The 22903-nt window shown below is 44.3% G+C and overlaps 1 protein-coding gene across 4 annotated transcripts in view; it reads right to left on the bottom strand.

Moving 5' to 3' along the window:
- The window catches only part of LOC115159637 (splicing factor, suppressor of white-apricot homolog), a 128734-nt gene that overhangs the window by 11889 nt on the left and 93942 nt on the right, over positions 1-22903 (bottom strand). For all 4 annotated transcript variants that reach the window (XM_029709557.1, XM_029709558.1, XM_029709560.1 and 1 more), the window contains 3 exons: positions 7042-7376; positions 367-522; positions 13-159 (listed from right to left, as the gene is read on the bottom strand). In XM_029709557.1, the coding sequence (XP_029565417.1) occupies positions 13-159; positions 367-522; positions 7042-7376 (638 nt within the window). The remainder of the gene's footprint in view (positions 1-12; positions 160-366; positions 523-7041; positions 7377-22903) is intronic.

Genomic DNA, 22903 nt, shown 5'->3' with positions numbered 1-22903 from the left:
GGGGTGCTTTACCTGGAGAGGCTGGAGGTGGGGCTTGTGGGAGGGGAGGCGCTGGGGGACTTCTTGGCTCTGCCGGGGGATGAGGAAGGGGAACAGGAGGAGCCCTTGTTCTGGAGCTGGCCCCTAGAACTCTTACTCTTCCTCTTCTCATGAGGGGACCTGGAGCACAGGGAGGGAGGGATAGAGAGAGACATGGTGAAACTGCACAAACCCTTTCAGGAAGTAATGGATTGAGAGACAAAACAGACAGTCACTGAGCTGCTGGAGCTCAAACTGCTACATTGAATACAGAAATGTAGTTCTCTCACAGCATTGTCCCACTGTTTCCCCTTTATGACTGTTTCCAAGGTTCCCAGCCCTACCTACCTAGATCTGGAGTGCCTCCTGGGCAGAGCGAGGTTGTTGCCAAGGCGACAGGCGGCAGGGCCGTAGCGCTCCCTCTCCCTCTCCTCACGCCTCCTCTCAGATGAGCGAGCCCTTCTGTCCCCCCTGTTCTTCCTCCCAGGGGACCTGGAGCGAGACCTGCAGATAGACACAGGGAATGAGAGATGAACACAGAGATGGAAGGAGGGAGAGAGAGACAGGGGGGAGAAGAGAAGGGGGGAGTGAGAGAGAAAGAAAGAGGGAGAGAGGTGGGAAGAGGGAACACAGATGGAAGCACGGAGAGGAAAACTCAAAGCAACATAAAAAACGAAATATGCAGTATTTTCCCCAGTGCCCGAGGCCAAACTAGCTTTTCTCTAGTGGTGAAGCACTGAGACCACTGAGGAGAGATGGAGGGTGTGAAATACTCAATCGGAGGGAAAATGCCAATTTTTTACAATCTGCTGCTTTAACCAGCAGCTGGTCTCTGGGGCTGACCTCCCACGCCCCAGCCTATTCCCTGGCCACCTAACTGCCCCCATGCCCTGTACTCTGACCTCTACTGCTCTACCCACCTCTCAGTTTTATTACCAATCAGAGTACTGTTCATGGGTGTGGTCATAGTTACTATATTGAGATGGAGGGCAAAGAAAAAAATATTTTGAAACAGTTCGGAGTCTCCACTTATTAAGTAGAGTTTACCACTTTTCACTTTTAAAGTTGTTTAACGGCCAAGTTTACTCTTCAGAACCCATAACGGCCATCGACTGACGTAAAAAAAAAATATATATATATATACTGCTCAAAAAAATAAAGGGAACACTTAAACAACACAATGTAACTCCAAGTCAATCACACTTCTGTGAAATCAAACTGTCCACTTAGGAAGCAACACTGATTGACAATACATTTCACATGCTGTTGTGCAAATGGAATAGACAACAGGTGGAAATTATAGGCAATTAGCAAGACACCCCCAATAAAGGAGTGGTTCTGCAGGTGGTGACTACAGACCACTTCTCAGTTCCTATGCTTCCTGGCTGATGTTTTGGTCACTTTTGAATGCTGGCGGTGCTTTCACTCTAGTGGTAGCATGAGACGGAGTCTACAACCCACACAAGTGGCTCAGGTAGTGCAGCTCATCCAGGATGGCACATCAATGCGAGCTGTGGCAAGAAGGTTTGCTGTGTCTGTCAGCGTAGTGTCCAGAGCATGGAGGCGCTACCAGGAGACAGGCCAGTACATCAGGAGACGTGGAGGAGGCCGTAGGAGGGCAACAACCCAGCAGCAGGACCGCTACCTCCGCCTTTGTGCAAGGAGGAGCAGGAGGAGCACTGCCAGAGCCCTGCAAAATGACCTCCAGCAGGCCACAAATGTGCATGTGTCTGCTCAAACGGTCAGAAACAGACTCCATGAGGGTGGTATGAGGGCCCGACGTCCACAGGTGGGGGTTGTGCTTACAGCCCAACACCGTGCAGGACGTTTGGCATTTGCCAGAGGACACCAAGATTGGCAAATTCGCCACTGGCGCCCTGTGCTCTTCACAGATGAAAGCAGGTCCACACTGAGCACATGTGACAGACGTGAGTCTGGAGACGCCGTGGAGAACTTTCTGCTGCCTGCAACATCCTCCAGCATGACCGGTTTGGCGGTGGGTCAGTCATGGTGTGGGGTGGGATTTCTTTGGGGGGCCGCACAGCCCTCCATGTGCTCGCCAGAGGTAGCCTGACTGCCATTAGGTACCGAGATGAGATCCTCAGACCCCTTGTGAGACCATATGCTGGTGCGGTTGGCCCTGGGTTCCTCCTAATGCAAGACAATGCTAGACCTCATGTGGCTGGAGTGTGTCAGCAGTTCCTGCAAGAGGAAGGCATTGATGCTATGGACTGGCCCGCCCGTTCCCCAGACCTGAATCCAATTGAGCACATCTGGGACATCATGTCTCGCTCCATCCACCAACGCCACGTTGCACCACAGACAGTCCAGGAGTTGGCGGATGCTTTAGTCCAGGTCTGGGAGGAGATCCCTCAGGAGACCATCCGCCACCTCATCAGGAGCATGCCCAGGTGTTGTAGGGAGGTCATACAGGCACGTGGAGGCCACACACACTACTGAGCCTCATTTTGACTTGTTTTAATGACATTACATCAAAGTTGGATCAGCCTGTAGTGTGGTTTTCCACTTTAATTTTGAGTGTGACTCCAAATCCAGACCTCCATGGGTTGATAAATTGGATTTCCATTGATTATTTTTGTGTGATTTTGTTGTCAGCACATTCAACTATGTAAAGAAAAAAGTATTTAATAAGATTATTTAATTCATTCAGATCTAGGATGTGTTGTTTTAGTGTTCCCTTTATTTTTTTGAGCAGTATATATATATATATATATATATATATATATATATATATATATATATATATATATATATAGCGGATAGCGGCCGCGAACGCCCTTGTTTTACGAACAATAATGTGTCTATATCGCAAAATTAACTTGCAAACAACCTGCTGTCGTATTCACGTGGCTGTTATCATCAACCAGTAACAGGATATGCTGTCATTTGACTTTACATTTTTTTTTACTTCATTACTCAAAATGAAGGCGCCTAAGCAGACAACTTTTTCACTGTGAAAGAGGCTGTATCTATAGTATAGTGGTTGGTGATACAGACACGTCCTTGCACTTTGAAAAGCGATGATGTCGAGGTGAGTGAAATAAGTAAAGAGCAGATGTATGTTTGGTGTTGTCGATGTTAGATGCTGTGAAATTTGGGGAATAACTGTCAGATTAGCAAGTCCTGTCATGATCACTTGGCAAGCACATCAGAGGTGAAGCTTGAATGATTGCTCTGTGTCTCATGGAAATAGTTGCCGTGTTTAGCTGTTGGTTGTTTTGTCTTGTTTCTACCGATATAATTCATATGGAAATGGCCCAAGCTGCATGCTATTACTAGTTAGTCTGTCAGGCAAGAAAAGTGACATGCTTCCAGAAGTTCCATGAGATACTGTAGGCTAAATGCAAACACTAAAGTGGCAGTGTGAAATATGGGAAAATTGTCTCTAACAGTTGTGTTTGTATCAATCTAATACTTGTTGCATTCACTGAATTATTGTCAAAGCAGGTTACTATTTCGACATTTTGTGTGTCTCAATCTACATTTTGAAATAGTTTCTGAATAGCTGTTTGCATTTTTTCATACTCAATTTTTACAGACTACTTTGTGTGGTTTTTGAAATACTTTCTGAATATAGTCCTCTGTTCACGTTTTGGAAAACATTTTTATTTGAATGTAAATAATATTTATAAGTATATTATATTATACTTGGTACATTTTGAGTAAGTCATTTAGTCAAATGTATTCTAGGGTTTTTTGTTGTGTTAATTGTTTTTTGATAGTGTCTTTAGACAATGGAAGACAAAATTAGTGTTATTCCTATTGAGGTTGTGTTCTTTAAAACTAAAACGTGTAATTGTCATTTGTTCTTTGTTTTTGAGTTATGTCTGTCTGTTTTAAATGTATGACAAAATGAGATTACTGAGATTTTTCAAGACAATCTACATCAGCATTCTAGAATTCTATTTGGGTCTAAAGGGTTAACCACATCTGTATTTGGTAGTAAATAGCATGTTATGGAAGTGTCCGGTCAATTTTCTGTGATTTCACTTGGTTTTGAGAAACTTACCCCACCAGCGATAGACTTCCACAAGCTTGTTCTGCAGTTGCAGGGGCACAGATAAAGCATTGGCAAAGGTTCCAAAAACACCCAAATAGGTCATTTTAGAAACGGCAATGATGCAGGTCTTTAGACGTTGTACACATGAAATTGTGTCATTCTGAACTTTATCCACAACGTTATAATATTAAATTTTGTTGGACTCAAGTGCTATATTTTTTGGTGTGCACATGCATGGGCTACGCAGAGAAGTAGTAGCTGGGTGTTTTTGGAGTGTTTGTTAATATTTTATCTGTGCCCCTGAAACTGCAGAATGAACATGAGGAAGTCTATCGCTGGTGGGGTAAGTTTCTCAAAACCAAATCGCACCCCCCAAAAAAGTGTCTGATAACTTCTAAAACATCCAAAATACAGATTTGGTTAAAAAACAAAGTAAAATTGTACTTTAATATTACCATCTGTTGCTCCAATTAAGATCACTCTCCATTAGATTGGACATATTAAGGGAGGACAAGAGGCCACTATGTAAATGTCAGTGGCTGTGTTCTAAATGGTCCGTTATTCCTTATAGAGTGCACAAAGCTCTGGTCAAAAGTACTGCACTATATAGGGAATATGTTGCAATTTGAGACGCAACCTGAGTGTCTACAGAGTGGTTAAATCACATGCTCCTCTCTCTCCCTCTTTATAATACAGGACAGCCATTACGCCATTACCATGGTGATTCAGCCGTTTCACATCCCACTGTCAAGAGCAACAACGACACCAAATGACTCACGCAATAATAACAAAAACAATCACATTTCTCCTGATTTAAAGGCAACCCCCTCCAACCCCCACCCAGCTACAAATGAGCGTTTATTTAAGAACACTAGTGTACGTGCATGTCTGGATCTACTTTCCCTCAGACACAGAGACAGCCACAGAGAAACATATTTAATGCACACACACAAACTGGCCACACACAGATTAAAACGTAATCTAATGGAGCCGTTTAAAAAGTACAGCCGGGGACACAGTGGACCGCTGGACGAACGCCAATTTGGCCCGAGGATAAACACAAACAGAGAGGTCATCCTCTGCCATAGGGGCTGAAGAGGCCACAAAGTGAGCAAAAAGGAAGTTGTCAGAGGAAGGGGTTGAGGGCAATTTAAAATTCAGGGGAAAATCTACATCCACTTAGCCTGAGCAGAGTACCAGAGCATATGATCAATGATTCCAAACCTCCATCAAAGAGACACTTTAAAGAGCAAATTGGATGAGTTCTGTCCACATCGAGACTGTATCCCAAATGGCACTCTAATCCCTTTATAGTGCACTACTTTTGATCAGGGCCTATAGGAAATATGGTGTCATTTGGGATGCATCCTTAGGACTCTTAGCAGCTGCTCTTTCCCATCCATCCCCGAATCTCCTACCTCATTATCTGTCCTGTATGGATTTTGTTGACCCCATCCTGGCCCTTCATGGGCCCACGGGGGCCTCTACACTCCACTGGTAATGATCTTAGACTTCCCCCGGGGCAAAAAGCCCCAATTTAACCCCCAGAGGTGGAGCAAGGGTTCAGGGGCTAAGGATGGGGGCAGGACAGACCTGTCAATGACTACAGACAATGTCAGAGGGCTGACAGGACAGAGTTGACCATGAGACTAAGACAGGATGCAGATGATGGACAGAGAGGAGGAGGGAGGGGAAGGGAGAGAGAAAGAGAGATGGTGGGAAAGTAGTAGGCCAGTTAATGAAGAGCAGCTGATGAGTTAATGAGGGGGGAAACTCCCCCCGTGTCACAGCCAGGGTCCTCATTAACCACAAGGAAGGAAGTAAGGGGGGGAAGAGAGAGAGAGGTCCATTGGACTGCTCTGGGCTAATGGTGTCGAGCAGCATGACACCAATGTCCTCTCTCCCTGTATGAGTGTGTAGCTCTGTCTTTGTGTGATGGACAGTTATGACAGGGTCAGAGACATGTGTGTGTGTAATCCTTTCAGTATCTGACAGCACTCAGCGTGCCACTAACAGAGCTGGAGATGAGGGGGAGAAAGGACACGAGGAGAGTGAGCTGCCAGCTTAACTCGGTTGTCACCCCTGAGACCCAGACAGACAGGCTGCCTCTCAAATGACACCCTATTCCCTATATAGTGCACTACTTTTGACCAGGGCCCTATTCCCTAAATTGTGCACAACTTTTTCCCAGGGTGCTATTTGGGATGCACAAAAACATATACGCAGCCAGCTAGCCACCTGCAGGAAGGCTCCATTCCCAAGACATCATTCTCAGGATTAGTAAGGAAGATGCTGGGGATAGCCTCTTCCAGCCTCCCAACACAAAACAAAACGCTGACTGATTCTGTGACTGCTCATTATCAGGGATCCATTTCACTCTCCCGCAACCAGGATTTTTGTATTTTATTTTGACTTTCGCGGTCGAGGAGAAAAAAAAATGATTAAGGGATGAAATTTGGCATGCTTGCACATTAGAGGAGTGAAATCTCTGACACGAGGCTCAGTAGAGGCCCCCTTCTCAATCTAAGCCCTTTAATTCACATACCGTAAGTGATTTAAAACCTCGGGCAGAAAGGATTAAATCTCAGTGAAATTACATTAAGGCTCGTCAGAATGACACGAGGCTGGCATAATTACAGCAACTCCACCCGCTGATAATGACAAACTGGCCGTGATTTTCAAAAAGAGTGAGAGGGGGAGAAAACATTTGACATGAAAAACTTTGAGTGTGTTGAGGCATCGGGAAACAGAGAGAGGAAGCCGACACGCTATAGTGAAGCTGCTGCAAAAGAATACTGCCAGCCAGCCAGAAAGCCACTTCCTTCATTAGGCAGTAGGCACGGTAGAGGCATCAGGTACTGTAGGTTCATAAACAGAGCAGTTTGATCGTTAATTAATTATGTTCAAAAGTCTGAGCCTCAGGCCACATAACACCTATTCCACTGTAAAGGCCATGTTGTGATGAGACAGTTTCTTGTGGGGATAGGGGTTGGACCACTCACCCAGACCTGCGGACTGTTTTGTAGGCGCTGGGCAGGGCGTGCTTGGTTTTGGACCGCGACTTGGAGCGAGACCGGGATCTCGCCGGTGACCTCTTCTTGTGTTTCTTCTTCTTCTTGTCTCTGTCTCCTTTCGCTCTGTCCCGCACCTTCGCCGGTCTTCTGGAGGTAGAGGAGGATGAGGAGGTGGGTAGCAGGAGGGAGGAAGAGGGGGGCTCTTTGCTTTTGAAGGCATTGACGTCAGGGGGTCTTTGATCAGCAGGGTACACAGGTGCTCTGGAAGCCAACAGAGGGGGGACAGAGACGACGGGGGCCACTGGGAACTTTGGCAGCTGTGGCTAGGATAGAGAGAAGGAAAGAGAGAGAGCGAGAGGGATGAGCGGAGGAGAGAAAAGGAGGGGGAAAGAGGGCATATTAATGACAGACAGATCTGCACCTTGGGCCTTTTCTAGTTTAACGAGTGCAAGAAAATCTGAAGGCTTCCCTCTCAGAATAAGCGTGCTGAGGAGTGAGAGAGATAGGAAGTGAGGGAGCGATAGAGCTAGAGAGAGAGAAGTGAGAGAGCGATAGAGCTAGAGAGAGAGAGAAGTGAGGGAGCGATAGAGCTAGAGAAGAAGTGTGGGAGCGATAGAGCTAGAGAGAGGAAGTAAGTGAGCGATAGAGCTAGAGAGAGAGGAAGTGAGGGAGCGATAGAGCTAGAGAGAAGAAGTGAGGGAGCGATAGAGCTAGAGAGAGAGAAGTGAGGGAGCGATAGAGCTAGAGAGAGAGGAAGTGAGGGAGCGATAGAGCTAGAGAGAGAGGAAGTGAGGGAGCGATAGAGCTAGAGAGAAGAAGTGAGGGAGCGATAGAGCTAGAGAGAAGAAGTGAGGGAGCGATAGAGCTAGAGAGAGAAGTGAGGGAGCGATAGAGCTAGAGAGAGAGAAGTGAGGGAGCGATAGAGCTAGAGAGAGGAAGTGAGGGATGATAGAGCTCGAGAGAGAGAGAGAAGTAGTAAGGGACGATAGAGCTAGAGAGAGAGAGAGAGAGAGAGAGAAGTGAGGGAGCGATAGAGCTAGAAAGAGAGAGAAGAAGTGAGGGAGCGATAGAGCTAGAGAGAGAGAAGAAGTGAGGGAGCGATAGAGCTAGAGAGAGAGAGAAGTGAGGGAGCGATAGAGCTAGAGAGAGAGAGAAGTGAGGGAGCGATAGAGCTAGAGAGAGAGAGGAAGTGAGGGAGCGATAGCGCTAGAGAGAGAGAGAAGAAGTGAGGGAGCGATAGAGCTAGAGAGAGAGAAGTGAGGGAGCGATAGAGCTAGAGAGAGAGAGAAGTGAGGGAGCGATAGCGCTAGAGAGAGAGCGAGACGAGGGCATTCACAATTGTCTCCTCCGTTACAGCCACTGGCTTAAGGTCATCTGGGAGACAATCTAATTCAGCCTGCATCTCCAATCAAGGTTGTGTGTGTGTGTGTGTGTGTGCGTCTGCGTGAGTGTGTATGTGTGCACTCGACCGGCCGAAGCAAAAGGCAACGCCCTGGGGCGGTGAGCTCCTAGTCCTGGCTCTGTCCATAATTACTGCTCGCTGTGTGCTGGTTCTGGTTGGTTCTTCCCTCAGACTTACTCAGCTGCTAATTAAAAGATACTGGCTGGTTACACAACACAATGCAGCCAGATAGCTAGCACCCTGCCCTGCCTGCCTGGCTAACAAAACATAATTGGCCCTTCTCCACTGTCAGCACGAAAGTGCCTCTAATTACTTCAGTATGTGTCTGTCTGGTTATATTAGATCTTCTGCCCGCCGCTGGATCCAACATCACAACTGGGTGCCAGTCAATATAGCGCCATGTGCCATCAAACTGCATTTAAATACAATTTCGCCATTGAGAGAAGAAAAACAACACATGTATTTATTTCCCAAGCTTTATTTGCCATGGAAAAGCCCTAGCAAGGACTTGATTATGATGTGTAAGGTGTGTGCAATACTGGTGACGTTAGGTAAGGAAGTGTTCATATGTGGAACAAGTCAAAGTGTGTGTGAGAGAGAAAGAGAGCACGTGTGAGAGAGAGCGCGCACGAGAGACAGAGCGAGAGAGACAGAGCGAGAGAGCGCACGAGAGAGAGGCAGTGTGAATGTCACCTTATCTATTGAGACTCGGCTCTGGCAACGGTGAATCAAAAGAGCTCTCAGGAGACGAGGACAATGTCTTCTCTTCACAGCATATTTAGAAACTACTCTGTCCCAATTGAGTGAAACAGGACTACTCCTTCCTCCACCTTTCTTTCCCTCACATGGAATGAGTGAGAGACACACGTTCTTCCCTCCCCTGCTGCTCCAGACAGAGCAAGAGGAGAGACGAAGGCGGAGAAGAGGAGAGAGATCTGTGTTATTGGCTTTGATAAAGTTTTTGGTACGAATATTTGGTAGTGCGGTGCACTGCGGTGGCTCAGGGCAGATAATGAGGAGGATGTCTGGGGTTTGATTTCACTTTGGGTTAAGAACAGCATGACGTTTGGGTAGGTTTATCCACAAGGGCCATGGGTCGAGGAAGAGGAGAGTGTGTCTGGTCTCTCACGCCTGCTCCCAAGAGATAGGGAAGGCTGCTCTCTCTGAAGCACACCTCCACACTGGAGAGAAGAAGAGAGGGATGCCAGTGTAAGGAGAATGGGACAGGGAAAGAGAGGAGGAGGGAGAGAGATAGAGTGTGTTTCAGAAAGGGACAAAAGAAGAAGAGAGAGATGGATAGAGAGAGATGGAAACAGTCCATCATGAGCGAGAGAGGGTGTCAGAGGGACAGATATGGAGCAAAGAATGAGAGAGAGGGCAGACAAGGGAAAGAGAAATGGACAGAGGGTGATTGAGAAGGGTGATGAACGAGGGAGGGAAAATAGCCAGAATCCGCAACTCCCTGTGTGCAAATAAACTGCTCCAGGTCACCTTGCCTTGACTGTTGTTGTACTGTAATCAGGCCACTCCACTTTGGCACCCAGAACTGTACTTTCAACACATCCCACCTGTGCACTGTAGCCCGACACCTGCTTGGCCTTGCGCGCGCACACACACAAAACACAGGGTACCAAGAAGCCTGATTCCAGTGACAGCTCAAGCTCTACCATTCACTCTTAATACTCTTTGATTAGCTGGCTTTGACAGACTCAATATGTTTACAAGTGGTCCATTGTAGCTCGGTTGGTAGAGCATGGGACATGTAATGCCAGGGTAGTTGGTTTGATTCCCGGGACCACCCATATGTAAAATGTATGCAAGCATGACTAAGTCGCTTTGGATAAAAGCGTCTGCAAAATGGCATATATACACTGTATATGTAAGTGAACGGAACTACATCTGAAGATCAGGTTCTGGCCCTATAATCAATAAATAATTCACACTTATGGCCAACTGTGACTGCTTCTGGTACAATAGCAAAGCCAGACCCAACAGCCAGGCCCTGCGGCTTTGCTGGTGTTTCAGAGTTTAGAGGCAACATTTCAATTTTGTGTGTGTGTGTGTGGGGGGGGGGGGGGGGGCGTTCTGGACACAACTCTAAAACACACAAACTGTGCCAGCCAGGGAAAACAAGGCAATCAATCACCTTGACTTGGAAGAGTTCCAGTGTTGGATAGCCATAGCCAGCTAGCTAACATAGCATCCTTCTCTGTTTGAGTAGGCTAAACTAGCTAGCTGCATTCGATGCCAGTTGATTGGGGTCGGCAGATGATTTGCCAGCTCCTGAAAGCTTGGCTGCGTGTTTAAACACCCCAGATCCACGCATATGTTCAGGTAAAAGCCAACACTGGCTATCAGAGAGACAGAGGGACCATACGAGAGGGAAAGAGTGGGTGGATAGATGGAGAGAGTGTGAAAGAAAGAGGGGGGGTGAGGTAGAGAAAGGGAGAAAGAGACTTCTCCCCGCTGGTAAAAATCATCACAGGTTTTGTGATGAATGATATTGATGATATGATATTGCCAATTACTTTAATACGTTTTTCATTGGCAAGATTAGCAAACTTAGGCATGACATGCCAGCAACAAATGCAGACACTTTAAAAATAAAGAAAAACCCTTGAATGAGTAGGTGTTTTAAAACTTTTGGCAGGTAGTGTACACGCACACACTTCCTGTTTCCCAGACATAGCTCATTGTAATATTTTTACTACTGTACTTTGTATTTAGTTTATACACACACCACATATTTATTTAAATACAGAATTTTTGACATAGCTCACTCTAATATATCTACTGATGTACAGTGCACTCGGAAAGTATTCAGACCCCTTGACTTTTTACACATTTTGCTACATTGCAGCCGTATTCTAAAATTGATTAACAATTTTTTTCCCCACATCAATCTACACACAATATACCCCATAATGGCTAAAACTACTAAAACAGGATTTTAGGCATTTTTGCAATTATGCTGCGGGACTTAGAGGTAATTTGTGGTTTAGTACGGTACGCTGCGTCACCACTTCATTGCTCCAGACCACCACAAGGGGGAGTTAGAGCACTGATTATGCTTTTGGGTCCTACTGTGTCTAACTGACAATGAATGGGCGACAATCTAAATAGAAACTGAATTGTGCACGACTTCAGTATTACTTACTAAAACTGTTGTTACACTAAAGTTCTGATATTATTTTAGGATTTTTTGCTCTTACTGTAGTACTGTAGCCCACTCCTGACCGGTCACATTGTACAGCACATGAGTGGCGCAACAATCTAAGACAATGCATAGCAGTGCAAGCTGTATTGCTACAGATGCTGGTTCATTACCCATGCCAGCCTAGACTGGCGGACCCATGAGATGACTGTAGGTTTTTTGTTTCTTTCCCTCTAAAAACAGAAATGAATAATTCCAAATAACAAACTGGCTTTATTTACTAACTAGTAACAATGTCTCACCGAGAACGTTTTTTTCTCCTCACTCATTTTACGTTATTTGAAAACGGAATCTCCAAAATATTGTTATTTTTTTAACAAAGCGATTATTATTATTACATTTAGAATTCTATAAAAGCCAGTTGGATACATTATTAACTCTATTAGCAGGACAAAATATATTGGTCATGGCAGGGGTCACGGGATGGACCTCAGAGCGGCGCACAAAAGATGGACCATGGGGAAGGGAGGAGGAGGAAGGGGGAGTGGACCCCCACCTAGCCACACTGGGAAGCACGGAGCAACACCAAGGAGCATTGCACTAATAATGGCGCTGACTAGGGAAATGTTCCCGCTGTTCTTAGTGCCAGTCTGCATGTTCAAACTAAAACAATGTAACTAATAATGGCATATTTATGCTTTTTTTAAATAATGATAAAAATACTCTTTCAAAATGCCAATGTTTATTTAGTTATGGATCCATAACGAAATATTGGAAAAAAGTTGTCTAATGAAGGTTAACAAATTGTTGCTTAGTGGAAAATACTCTTTCAAACACACACGGTCACGTTGTACAGCGCCATTATGGCTATTAGCAGGTAGCTGGACAATAGACTTGCCTAGGAGGAGGGTAGGGGGAGAATTATATCGTCAAATGTATTTCTTAGTTAGGTTGGCTGTATCACAACTGGCTGTGATTGGTTGCAATTTGTTTAATCCACCAGAAAAAAACAAAAATAATAGAACAAAAAGTATTACTATTATCATGCATCACATCCGACCGTGATTGGGAGTCCCATAAGGTGGCGCACAATTGGCCCAGCGTTTCTCTCCATCTAAAAACAGAAATGTTTTGGCCTTTACAAATATTATTTTGGCTTTAATTCAGATTAAAATCGCTCACTTTCGTTTAAAAAATAAACAAAAGAACCTCCAAAATATCGTTATTATTACCATCAAGTTGATGGCACAGTCATATAGCCAGCACCTACATAAAGCTGAGTGACTCACTCATGCATGGCTTTGGATCAAAATAAATAAGTACCAACATTCTTTCTGATAGTCTTTAATAAATACATTTTTGGTTATCCTGACCTGGACACCATGCACAGTATTATAATAGCCCATCAGCAGGACAATATACCTTTTCCAACACCTCTCTGTATTTTGACACTATGTGGATGGGGCCTCCCCAGTGGTGCAGCTAAGTCACCGCATCGCAACGCAATATGCGTTGCTACAGATACCCGTGCCGGCCTCCAACAGGAGACCCATGAGGCGGCTTTTGGTTTTAATTTAGAATCCTCCAATCCTCTATATGTAATTTTTGGCGGACAGTCATGTCATATTTTTTGATATACTGTAAGCCTATCGTAGGCAACATGAGCCTCACTAGTGATGAGTAATGTGCTGCTAAAAGTGGTGTAGGTCTTATTTATTTAAAGCGCATATTGAAAATAGAAGCAATAGTCTACAACTCTTTTAGAACCGTTTCGCGCTGCTCTGAGACAAGAATGGGGACTGGTCTTGACAAATCAATGAGATTTTTATTTTGACTGAATCTCCGTTTGGGTATTAGTTAGACTTCAATTATAAATTAGGGTGTAGAAATGTTATGCTCTTAGTGTAACCTTTATTTAACTAGGCAAGTCAGTTAAGAACAAATTCTTATTTACAAGGACAGCCTACTCCTTCCTCCCCATCGGGGAATTGAACCCCGGTCTCCTGCGGGCCCGCACAACACGGGGTTTCTTTAGCTAAATAGCCCAGAACTGTAGCCTACTCCCGACCATCACGTTGTACAGCACCATATTTTCTGTTCGATCCTAACTGAAACCCAGAGGGTTTTTCATTTTTCTTGGAATAGAAACACCATAATATTAATCAAATTAATTAAGCAACATTTCTTAAAATCAGTTCCATATACTATGTTCTTACAAAAATTGTTTTAAATTCTCTAGTACAGCCACTATTGAAGGCTACCAAATGCTTCTCAAAGATGCATTCTGGTGGTCAAACTTGCACTAACTAGCATTAATGGTACCAGTGGTTGGCACTTAAATAATGTGCCATAGAATTCTGCAGCACTATGCAAGCTGTGTCGCAGTACGCTGCAACTTTTAAAGGACAAACCACTAAGTATTCAGGCACTTTACTCAGTACTTTGTGGAAGGACCTTTGGCATTGATTACAGCCTTGAGTCTTTTGGGTAAGACGCTACAAGCTTGGCACACATGTATTTGGGGAGTTTCTCCCATTCTTCTCTGCAGATCCTCTCAAGCTCTGCCAGGTTGGATGGGGAGCGTTGCTGCACAGCTAATTTCAGGTCTCTCAAGAGATGTTTGATCAGGTTCAAGTCCGGGCTCTGGCTGGGCCACTTAAAGACATTCAGAGACTTGTTCCAAAGCCACTCCTGCGTTGTCTTGGGTTTGCCCTTAGGGTCCTTGTACTGTTGGAAGGTGAAGCAATGACTCAGTCCGAGGTCCTGAGCGCTCTGGAGTAGGTTTTCATCAAGGATACCTCTGTACTCATCCTTGTCTCGATCCTGACTAGTCTCCCAGTCCCTGCCGCTGAAAAACATCCCCACAGCATGACGCTGCCACCATCATGCTTCACTGTAGGGATGGTGCCAGGTTTCCTCCAGCCGTGATGCTCGGCATTCAGACAATCTTGGTTTCATCAGAACAGAGAATCTTGTTTGTCATGGTCTGAGTGTCTTTAGGTGCCTTTTGGCAAACTGCAAACGAGCTGTCACGTGCCTTTTGCTGAGGAGCGGCTTTCGTCTGGTCAATCTACCATAAAGGCCTGATTGGTGGAGGGCTGCAGAGATGGGTGTCCTTCTGGAAAGTTCTGCCATCTCCACAGAGGAACTCCAGAGCTCTGTCAGAGTGACCAACAGCTTCTTGTTCACCTCCCTGACCAAGGCCCTTCTCCCCCGATTGCTCAGTTTGGCATGGCGGCCAGCTCCAGGAAGAGTCTTGTTGGCTTTACTATTTTCTACATTGTAGAATCTCAACGGACATTATGAAAGCTTAACCAAGTTTATTCTTCCCAGAGGATCAATACAGCTGCATTAGACAAAACATGTTTCCACCACCACAAGTATATATACTCCAATTTAGGCACTCCTCTCTCTCCAATCCTTACATCTTTCACGGTTCGAGTGATAAGACGAAGTGATAAGGGAGAAACAATGGTTGATTACCCTAAGGGGATCTGACCTGACCTCAACCCCCTTGATGCCTAATCCAAAGATCTCCACCCCCCTATAGCAATCCTGTGACTTCTTCCCATCCACCCAGCACATTCCAAAGCCATCTGGCTACTACAGATAAACATTAACTTCTGATGTAAAAACCAGTCTCTAGGATAGCAATGTTCCAAGTTTAACCCAGAATACAACAATGGCTTCCACAGCATTCTGCAGTGATACGCCATCCCATCTGGTTTGAGCTTAGTGGGACTATCATTTGTTTTTCAACAGGACAATGACCCAACACATCTGTGTAAGGGCTATTTGACCAAGGAGAGTGATGGGAGTGCTGCATCAGATGATCTGGTCTCCACAACCACCTGACCTCCACTCAATTGAGATGGTTTGGGATGAGTTGGACCAGAGTGAAGGAAAAGCAGCAAGTGCGCTCAGCATATGAGGGAACTCCTTCAAGACTGTTGGAAAAGCATTCCAGGTGAAGCTGTTTGAGAGAATGCCAAGAGTGTGCAAAGCTGTCATCAAGGCAAAGTGTGGCTACTTTGAAGAATCTAAAATATACAACATTTTATTTGATCAAATTTAGAATAAGGCTGTAACGTAACAAAATGTGGCAAAAGTCTAGGGGTCTGAATACTTTCCAAAGGCAGTGTACATATCATTCTTAGTACGTCTTGAGTAAATTATTCCGTTGTACATACTTAGACTGCATTTTGATTACTGCTATTTGGATTGTTAATTGGACTCGTCCCAACGTTAGAGATTTCTTGCATTTTTTGTAGTACATTAAAAAAACGTTTTAATTAATTTTGAACTTGTTTAACATTTTACTGCATTGTTAGAAACTAGTAACATAAGCATTTCACTACACCCGCTATAACATCTGCTAAGCTGTGTACCCGACCAATAAACCTTGATTTGATTTCATAGATACAACTGTTCAAAAGTTTGGGGTCACTTAAACATGTCTCAGAACAAGAAGACTGATGAATTTCAGAAGAAAGTTCTTTGTTTCTGGCCACTTTTAGCTTGTAATTGAACCCACAAATGCTGATACTCCAGATACTCAACTAGTCTAAAGAAGGCCAGTTTCATTGCTTCTTTAAATCAGGACAACAGTTTTCAGCTGTGCCAACATAATTGCAAATGGGTTTTCTAATGATCAATTAGCCTTTTAAAATTATAAACTTGGATTAAGCTAACACAACGTGCCATTAGAAAACAGGAGTGATGGTTGCTGATAATGGGCCTCTGTACGCCTATGTAGATATTCCATAAAATAATCTGCCATTTCCAGCTACAATAGTCATTTACAACATTAACAATGTCTACACTGTAATTCTGATCAATTTGATGTTATTTTAATGGAAAAAATGTTTTGCTTTTCTTTCAAAAACAAGGATATTTCTAAGTGACCCCAAACTTTTGAACGGTAGTGTATACCGCTGGAAGTGAATGCTGGAATTAAACATTTAACTATGCAAAGTAGCAAAAGCTGTGTGCATTAAGGATGAAGACACCTGGCTCAAATAGAAGCCTGTCTCTAATAAGCGCCTGTTGTGCTCATTGATTTAAGAAAATAAACGCCCAGGCTAAAAATGGAAGTTTTACGCTAGGCCTATCTTAGTGGGACACAGATCTTAAATCGGCAACGCATTGATTCTTTAACTGGCAGGTCACTCACGGAAGCCATAATAAAAATGTAGCTTGAAAGCCACTTAGAAGGAGAAGCCTGACAGTCTCCCTTAGAAAAGCACCACATATCCCTGAGGTGCTGGGAGAGAGGGGGACTATGGGCCAGGACAGGCAGACACTTTGGATATCAATATTTGAAGTGCAGACACTTCAGATATCTGTAGCCAGGAGAGACAGAGAGAGAGAGAGAGAGAGAGAGAGAGAGAAAAATATATAGAGAAAAATAAAGAGAGAACAAGAGCAAGCGCGCATGCAAGAGGAAGAAAGGGGGAGTAGTATAGCGGTGTCTGCAGTTCACTTCTCCACCCCGGTTTTGTCTCTAATCATGCCCATTAGCCCGGCTGGCCTCTGGCTGGGCTCCGGCAGGCCCTTTTAAGAGGCTGAGCTACCTACTGGAGAGACATAGGTCTCCCAGGAGAGAGGCCATTCCTTTGAACAGAGCATGTCAGCCCAGAGACAAAGAGCACAATCAATTAGAGCGCCACAGCAGCTCTAGAGGGAAGTGACTAGGGCCCCTGGGTAAGGAGGGAGGCAGAGAAAAAGAGACAAGCAGAGAAACGAGAGAGAAAGAGAGATGCACACACACTTGCAAACACACATACCGTACTTACAAACACAGGCACGTACACACCCACGCCTACGCTCCTGCCGAAACATCTTCATGTAAGTGCACACACAGAGAATGTATCATACTCAATCATTTACGAGATTAGATTGAAAGGCATCAATATGTATGAACTTTTTGCTTGGGATTTATTCTATAAATAAATCAATAGATTTGAAGGGTTGGGGAGTAGGAGATGGGGCCGTCCACAGTGAACGATTTATGACTCAATTCAACAGAGGACACAGTGGCCAGCGGTGGGTGAGTTCGTGGGTGTGCGCACGCAAACAGACAGACAGACAGACAGACAGACAGACAGACAGACAGACAGACACACAATGTTCATGTTGTTATCTTCTCTTGTTGCATTGTTGAGAAGGACCCGTCTCCCCGATGGTAAGGGAGTGAACAGCTCGTGGCTGGGGTATGTGTGGTCCTTGATGATTCTGCGGGACCTCCTCAGGCACCGTCTCAAGTAGATGTCCTGGATGGGTGGGAGCCCGGTCCCAGTGACGTACTGGGCTGTCTTCAACACCCACTGGAGGGCATTGCGGAATCTAAAGGAATTAGCCAAGCAGACTGTGTGGTATAGGGGGCTGGCAATGCTGTTTACTGATATTGTGTATTTATCATCAGTGGCCCGTATGCGCTGATGTATGGAGCAACTCTGCTAAGTCAGATGAAGAAGTATACTTTGTCTCTGTGCTGGAATGTGTGGTGAACCTTGACCCAGCTATGCCTCAGCCAATCAGAGCGTGGTCTCTGCTGCCACTGGGCTTACTGTGCTCCTTACCATACTCTATGTTTATATTTTAGTTATTTAGGAGATGCTCTTATCCAGAGTGACTTACATTTGCTGCATTCATTTTAACATAGCTAGTTGATATCACAGTTGTGTACATTGTTTCTCAATAAAGAAGCCTTTGTCACCAAAGTCAGTGCTAGTAGGAAAAGTCGAGTGCAAATTGAAATGCCTTATTTAAGAGACTCTTTGAAGAGGTAGGGTTTCAGACGTTTTCGGAAGATGGGCAGGGACTCTGACCTCGTCCAATCACTTCTTTTGGAGGGTATTCAGATGAAAGTTTGCCATTAGAATATATGTGCAAAGCAAAGTTTAAACTTTCAGTATGTGTTATTGCATTAAGGATTATCTGTCAAATGAGACGAGTTCTATCCTATTGCTTATTTGCAGACGACAAAACAGCAGTGGGCTTGATTACCAACAACGTCAAGACAGCCTACAGGGAGGAGGTGAGGGCACTCGGAGTGTGGTGTCAGGAAAACAACCTCACACTCAACATCAACAAAACAAAGGATATGATCGTGGACTTCAGGAAACAGCAAAGGGAGCACCCCCCCATCCACATCGACAGGACAGTAGTGGAGAAGGTGGAAAGTTTTTAGTTTCTCGGCACACCCATCACGGAGAAACTGAAATGGTCCACCCATACAGACAGTGTGGTGAAGAATGCGCAACAGCAACTCTTCAACCTTAGGAGGCTAAAGAAATTTGGCTCGTCACCTAAAACCCTCACAAACTTTTACAGATGCACAATTGAGAGCATCCTGTTCGGTTGTATCACCGCCTGGTATGGCAACTGCACCGCCCTCAACCGCAAGGCTCTCCAGAGGATGGTACGGCCTGCACAACGCATCACCGGGGGCAAACTACCTGACCTCCAGGACACCTACACCACCTGATGTCACAGGAAGGCCAAAAAGATAATCAAGGGCAACAACCACCCAAGCTACTGCCTGTTCACCCCGCTACCATCCAGAAGACGAGGTCAGTACAGGTGCATCAAAGCTGGGACCGAGAGACTGAAAAACAGCTTCTGTCTCAAGGCCATCAGACTGTTAAACAGCCATCACTAACACAGAGAGGCTGTTGCCTACATACAGACTCAGATCTTTAGCCACTTTAATAAATGGATCACTAGTCACCTCTTACATCTAGATGTTCCGCTAGCGGAACGCCTCGCCAATATCCAATGATAGGGCGTGGCGCGAATTACAAACTCCTCAAAAATCCCAAAACTTCAATTTTTCAAACATATGACTATTTTACACCATTTTAAAGACAAGACTCTCCTTTATCTAACCACCTTGTCCGATTTCAAAAAGGCTTTACAACGAAAGCAAAACATTAGATTATGTCAGGAGAGTACCCAGCCAGAAATAATCACACACACCCATTTTTCAAGCTAGCATATAATGTCACAAAAACCAAAACCACAGCTAAATTCAGCACTAACCTTTGATGATCTTCATCAGATGACACTCCTAGGACATTATGTTATACAATACATGCAGGTACATACATCAAGTTCATATTTATATCAAAAACCAGCTTTTTACATTAGCATGTGACGTTCAGAACTAGCATACCCACCCAATTTACTAAATTACTCACGATAAACGTTCACAAAAAACATAACAATTATTTTAAGAATTATAGATACAGAACTCCTTTATGCAATCGCGGTGTCCGATTTTAAAATAGCTTTTCAGTGAAAGCACATTTTGCAATATTCTGAATAGATAGCCCGGCCATCATGGCTAGCTATTTTGACACCCACAGTTTGGCACTCTCCAAATTCAGATTTACTATAAGAAAAATTGGATTACCTTTGCTGTTCTTCATCAGAATGCACTCCCAGGACTTCTACTTCAACACCCAATGTTGTTTTGGTTCCAAATAATCCATAGTTATATCCAAATTGCTGCGTTTTGTTCTTGCGTTCAAGACACTATCCGAAGGGTGATGTGCCGGCGCATATCGTGACAAAAAATTTCAAAATATTCCATTACCGTACTTCGAAGCATGTCAAACGCTGTTTAAAATCAATTTTTATGCGATTTTTCTCGTAAAATAGCGATAATATTCCAACCGGGAGACCTTGTTTTCGTTCAAACACAGAAAATAGAAAATGGAGTCTTCGCATGCACCCATGTCATTGTTCTCAAAACGACCACTTTCCAAATGCCCTACTGTTTTTCGCCCAGGGACTGCAGAGTCATCATTCCCCGTTCTGGCGCCTTCTGAGAGCCCATGGGAGCCTTAGAAAATGTCACTTTACAGCAGAGATCCTCCATTTTCCATAAAGAGGCTATAGAAGGACAAGAAATGGTCAGAGGGGGCACTTCCTGTATGGAATCTTCTCAGGTTTTGGCCTGCCATATGAGTTCTGTTATACTCACAGACACCATTCAAACAGTTTTAGAAACTTTAGGGTGTTTTCTATCCAAATCAAACAATTATATGCATATTCTAGTTTCTGGGCAGGAGTAGTAACCAGATTAAATCGGTGACGTTTTTTATCCGGCAGTGAAAATACTGCCCCCTATCCTAAACAGGTTAATTCATTACTGGAATTGATTTGGCCAAGTGCAACTGCGCTCACTGTTTAGCAGTGGTATCTCAGCTCAGTTTGGCAGCTGCGTGAGTGGGAGGAAGATGTGTGCTTCATCGTTTACCAAATATTTTTTATGCTGTTTTCTTGAAGATCACTCCGCGACCTGCAAGCTGCAGCTCTGTTGTTTAGCAGCAGATGATGTGCTGTCAGCCACTGACTTGTCATTTAGGGTGTTTTCTATCCACATCTACCAATTATATGCATATTCTAGTTTCTGGGCAGGAGTAATAACCAGATTAAATCGGGTACGTTTTTTATCCGGACGTGAAAATACTGCCCCCTATCCTAAACAGGTTAAAAAAAGCCACTTTAATAATGTTTACATATCTTACATTACTCATCTCATATTGATATACTGTATTTTATACCATCTATTGCATCTTGCCTATGCTGCGCGGCCATCGCTCATCCTTATATTTATATGTACATTTTCTTATTCCATCCCTTTGTGTGTGTATTAGGTAGTTGTTGTGAAATTGTTAGATTACTGGTTAGATATTACCGCACTGTCGGAACTAGAAGCACAAGCATTTCTCTACACTCACATTAACATCTGCTTGTGTATGTGACCAATAAAATTTGATTGAATTTGATTTATTAAAAACATTAGCAAAGCTATGGTAAACCATGTGATAACTAATCTAAATTTGACAGATAATTGTAAATGCAATAACATATTGAAGAGAAGAACATTCACAGGGGTACTGCGTACCAGGCGAGTGATGCCAACTTCTGCTCCCTGTTGAGGATGTCTGTCTCCTGTCCCCGTCCCAGAGAACAGGCTTTGTTTCTGGATAGCCCAGCTAGTTCCCCACTCCCCCCTCTGTGGATGGATACACCTACCCGTAACGTAATACCTTCTTAAAGCCCAGATCCTGCTGCAAGTTTAGCATGGATTGGACAGATTACAAAGGAAAAAGTAAACCTTGAGACAACACCAGTACCTAACCCCTCCACCCGGCCACCTACTATCCTGCCTGCACCTCGGGCCAATCGTGAAACGGCCCAACAGACTCCAGAGCTCAAAGACTCTCACTTTCTAGTTTCTACCCCAAATCTGGTTTGGATCAAGAAACTAAGAAGTTCCTAGACCGCATTAGGCAGAGACGCCTGACAGAACATTTAGAGCTCTCGTCTTCTTCTCTTCGCACAAGTGTTTTATTGGACTATGCTTTGAGAATTTAATGTTGCGTAGAAGACTAATGAAAGCATGCAGAAACAAAACCAGAAGGCAGCAGAAGGAGAAAAACAAGAAAAAAACTACAGGCCTGTTTTCCTTTTAATTGCGCTCTCTGTCTTTTTTTCTATCCTCGGAGTAACAAAATGGAGAAAAGTTGCAAATAACTGTGGGATCGATAGAGCCGCAGGAAATGAGGCTATTTGGAGTGTTCAATCAGGGGCCCTGCCTCTGCTCACTTTAATTAGTTTATACATAAATTCAAGGCCGGAGATTGAAGAGCACTCTCTGCTCGTACCCTGACCTAAATTGAACCGGGATTAGTTCTCTCAGCAGAATGCAGAGTGTGACCTCGGCAAAAACTGTGCTCTTGCACAGGGAAGATTTGTCACACGAGAGGGGAGGAGAGAGAAGGCCCAGATGCAGGGCCAAAGAAAAAAGTGCCTAAATAGTAGATTTTGATACATCTGCTGAAACCTCACTGACTCTACTTCATTCTTGTGAGGCTGTTTCTCATCCATAATGTGAAGTTGGCACTTTGCGAGCCTCCTTAGCTGTTTAATCAGATGTCCTGGTGCTGAAGCTGCCTGCCACAGAAGGCATCTCTCCCAATGATCCTCTGGCAATTACTGAAAATGTGTATTTGATTAAATTGTTTCCAATTTGAATCCCAAATTGTGACGCATCAGGCTTTTAGCCAGTCTGTTTACTGAAATGAATTCAGATTTTGCAAACAGACCATGTGTGATGATCCAAGTCATATTTTATGATCCTACTTTTAATGCCTTAACTTTGGCAGTTACCTGTATATGACCCATCTATCTGCTCCATAGCTATACGGAAAAATGCTGAATAGTCATGATATGGAGAGATGGAAAGGGAGAGATACAGTGCCTTGCGAAAGTATTCGGCC

The sequence above is a fragment of the Salmo trutta genome, chromosome 23, assembly GCF_901001165.1.
Source record: "Salmo trutta chromosome 23, fSalTru1.1, whole genome shotgun sequence".
NCBI lineage: Eukaryota > Metazoa > Chordata > Actinopteri > Salmoniformes > Salmonidae > Salmo > Salmo trutta.
This window is presented reverse-complemented; position numbering and strand designations above follow the sequence as displayed.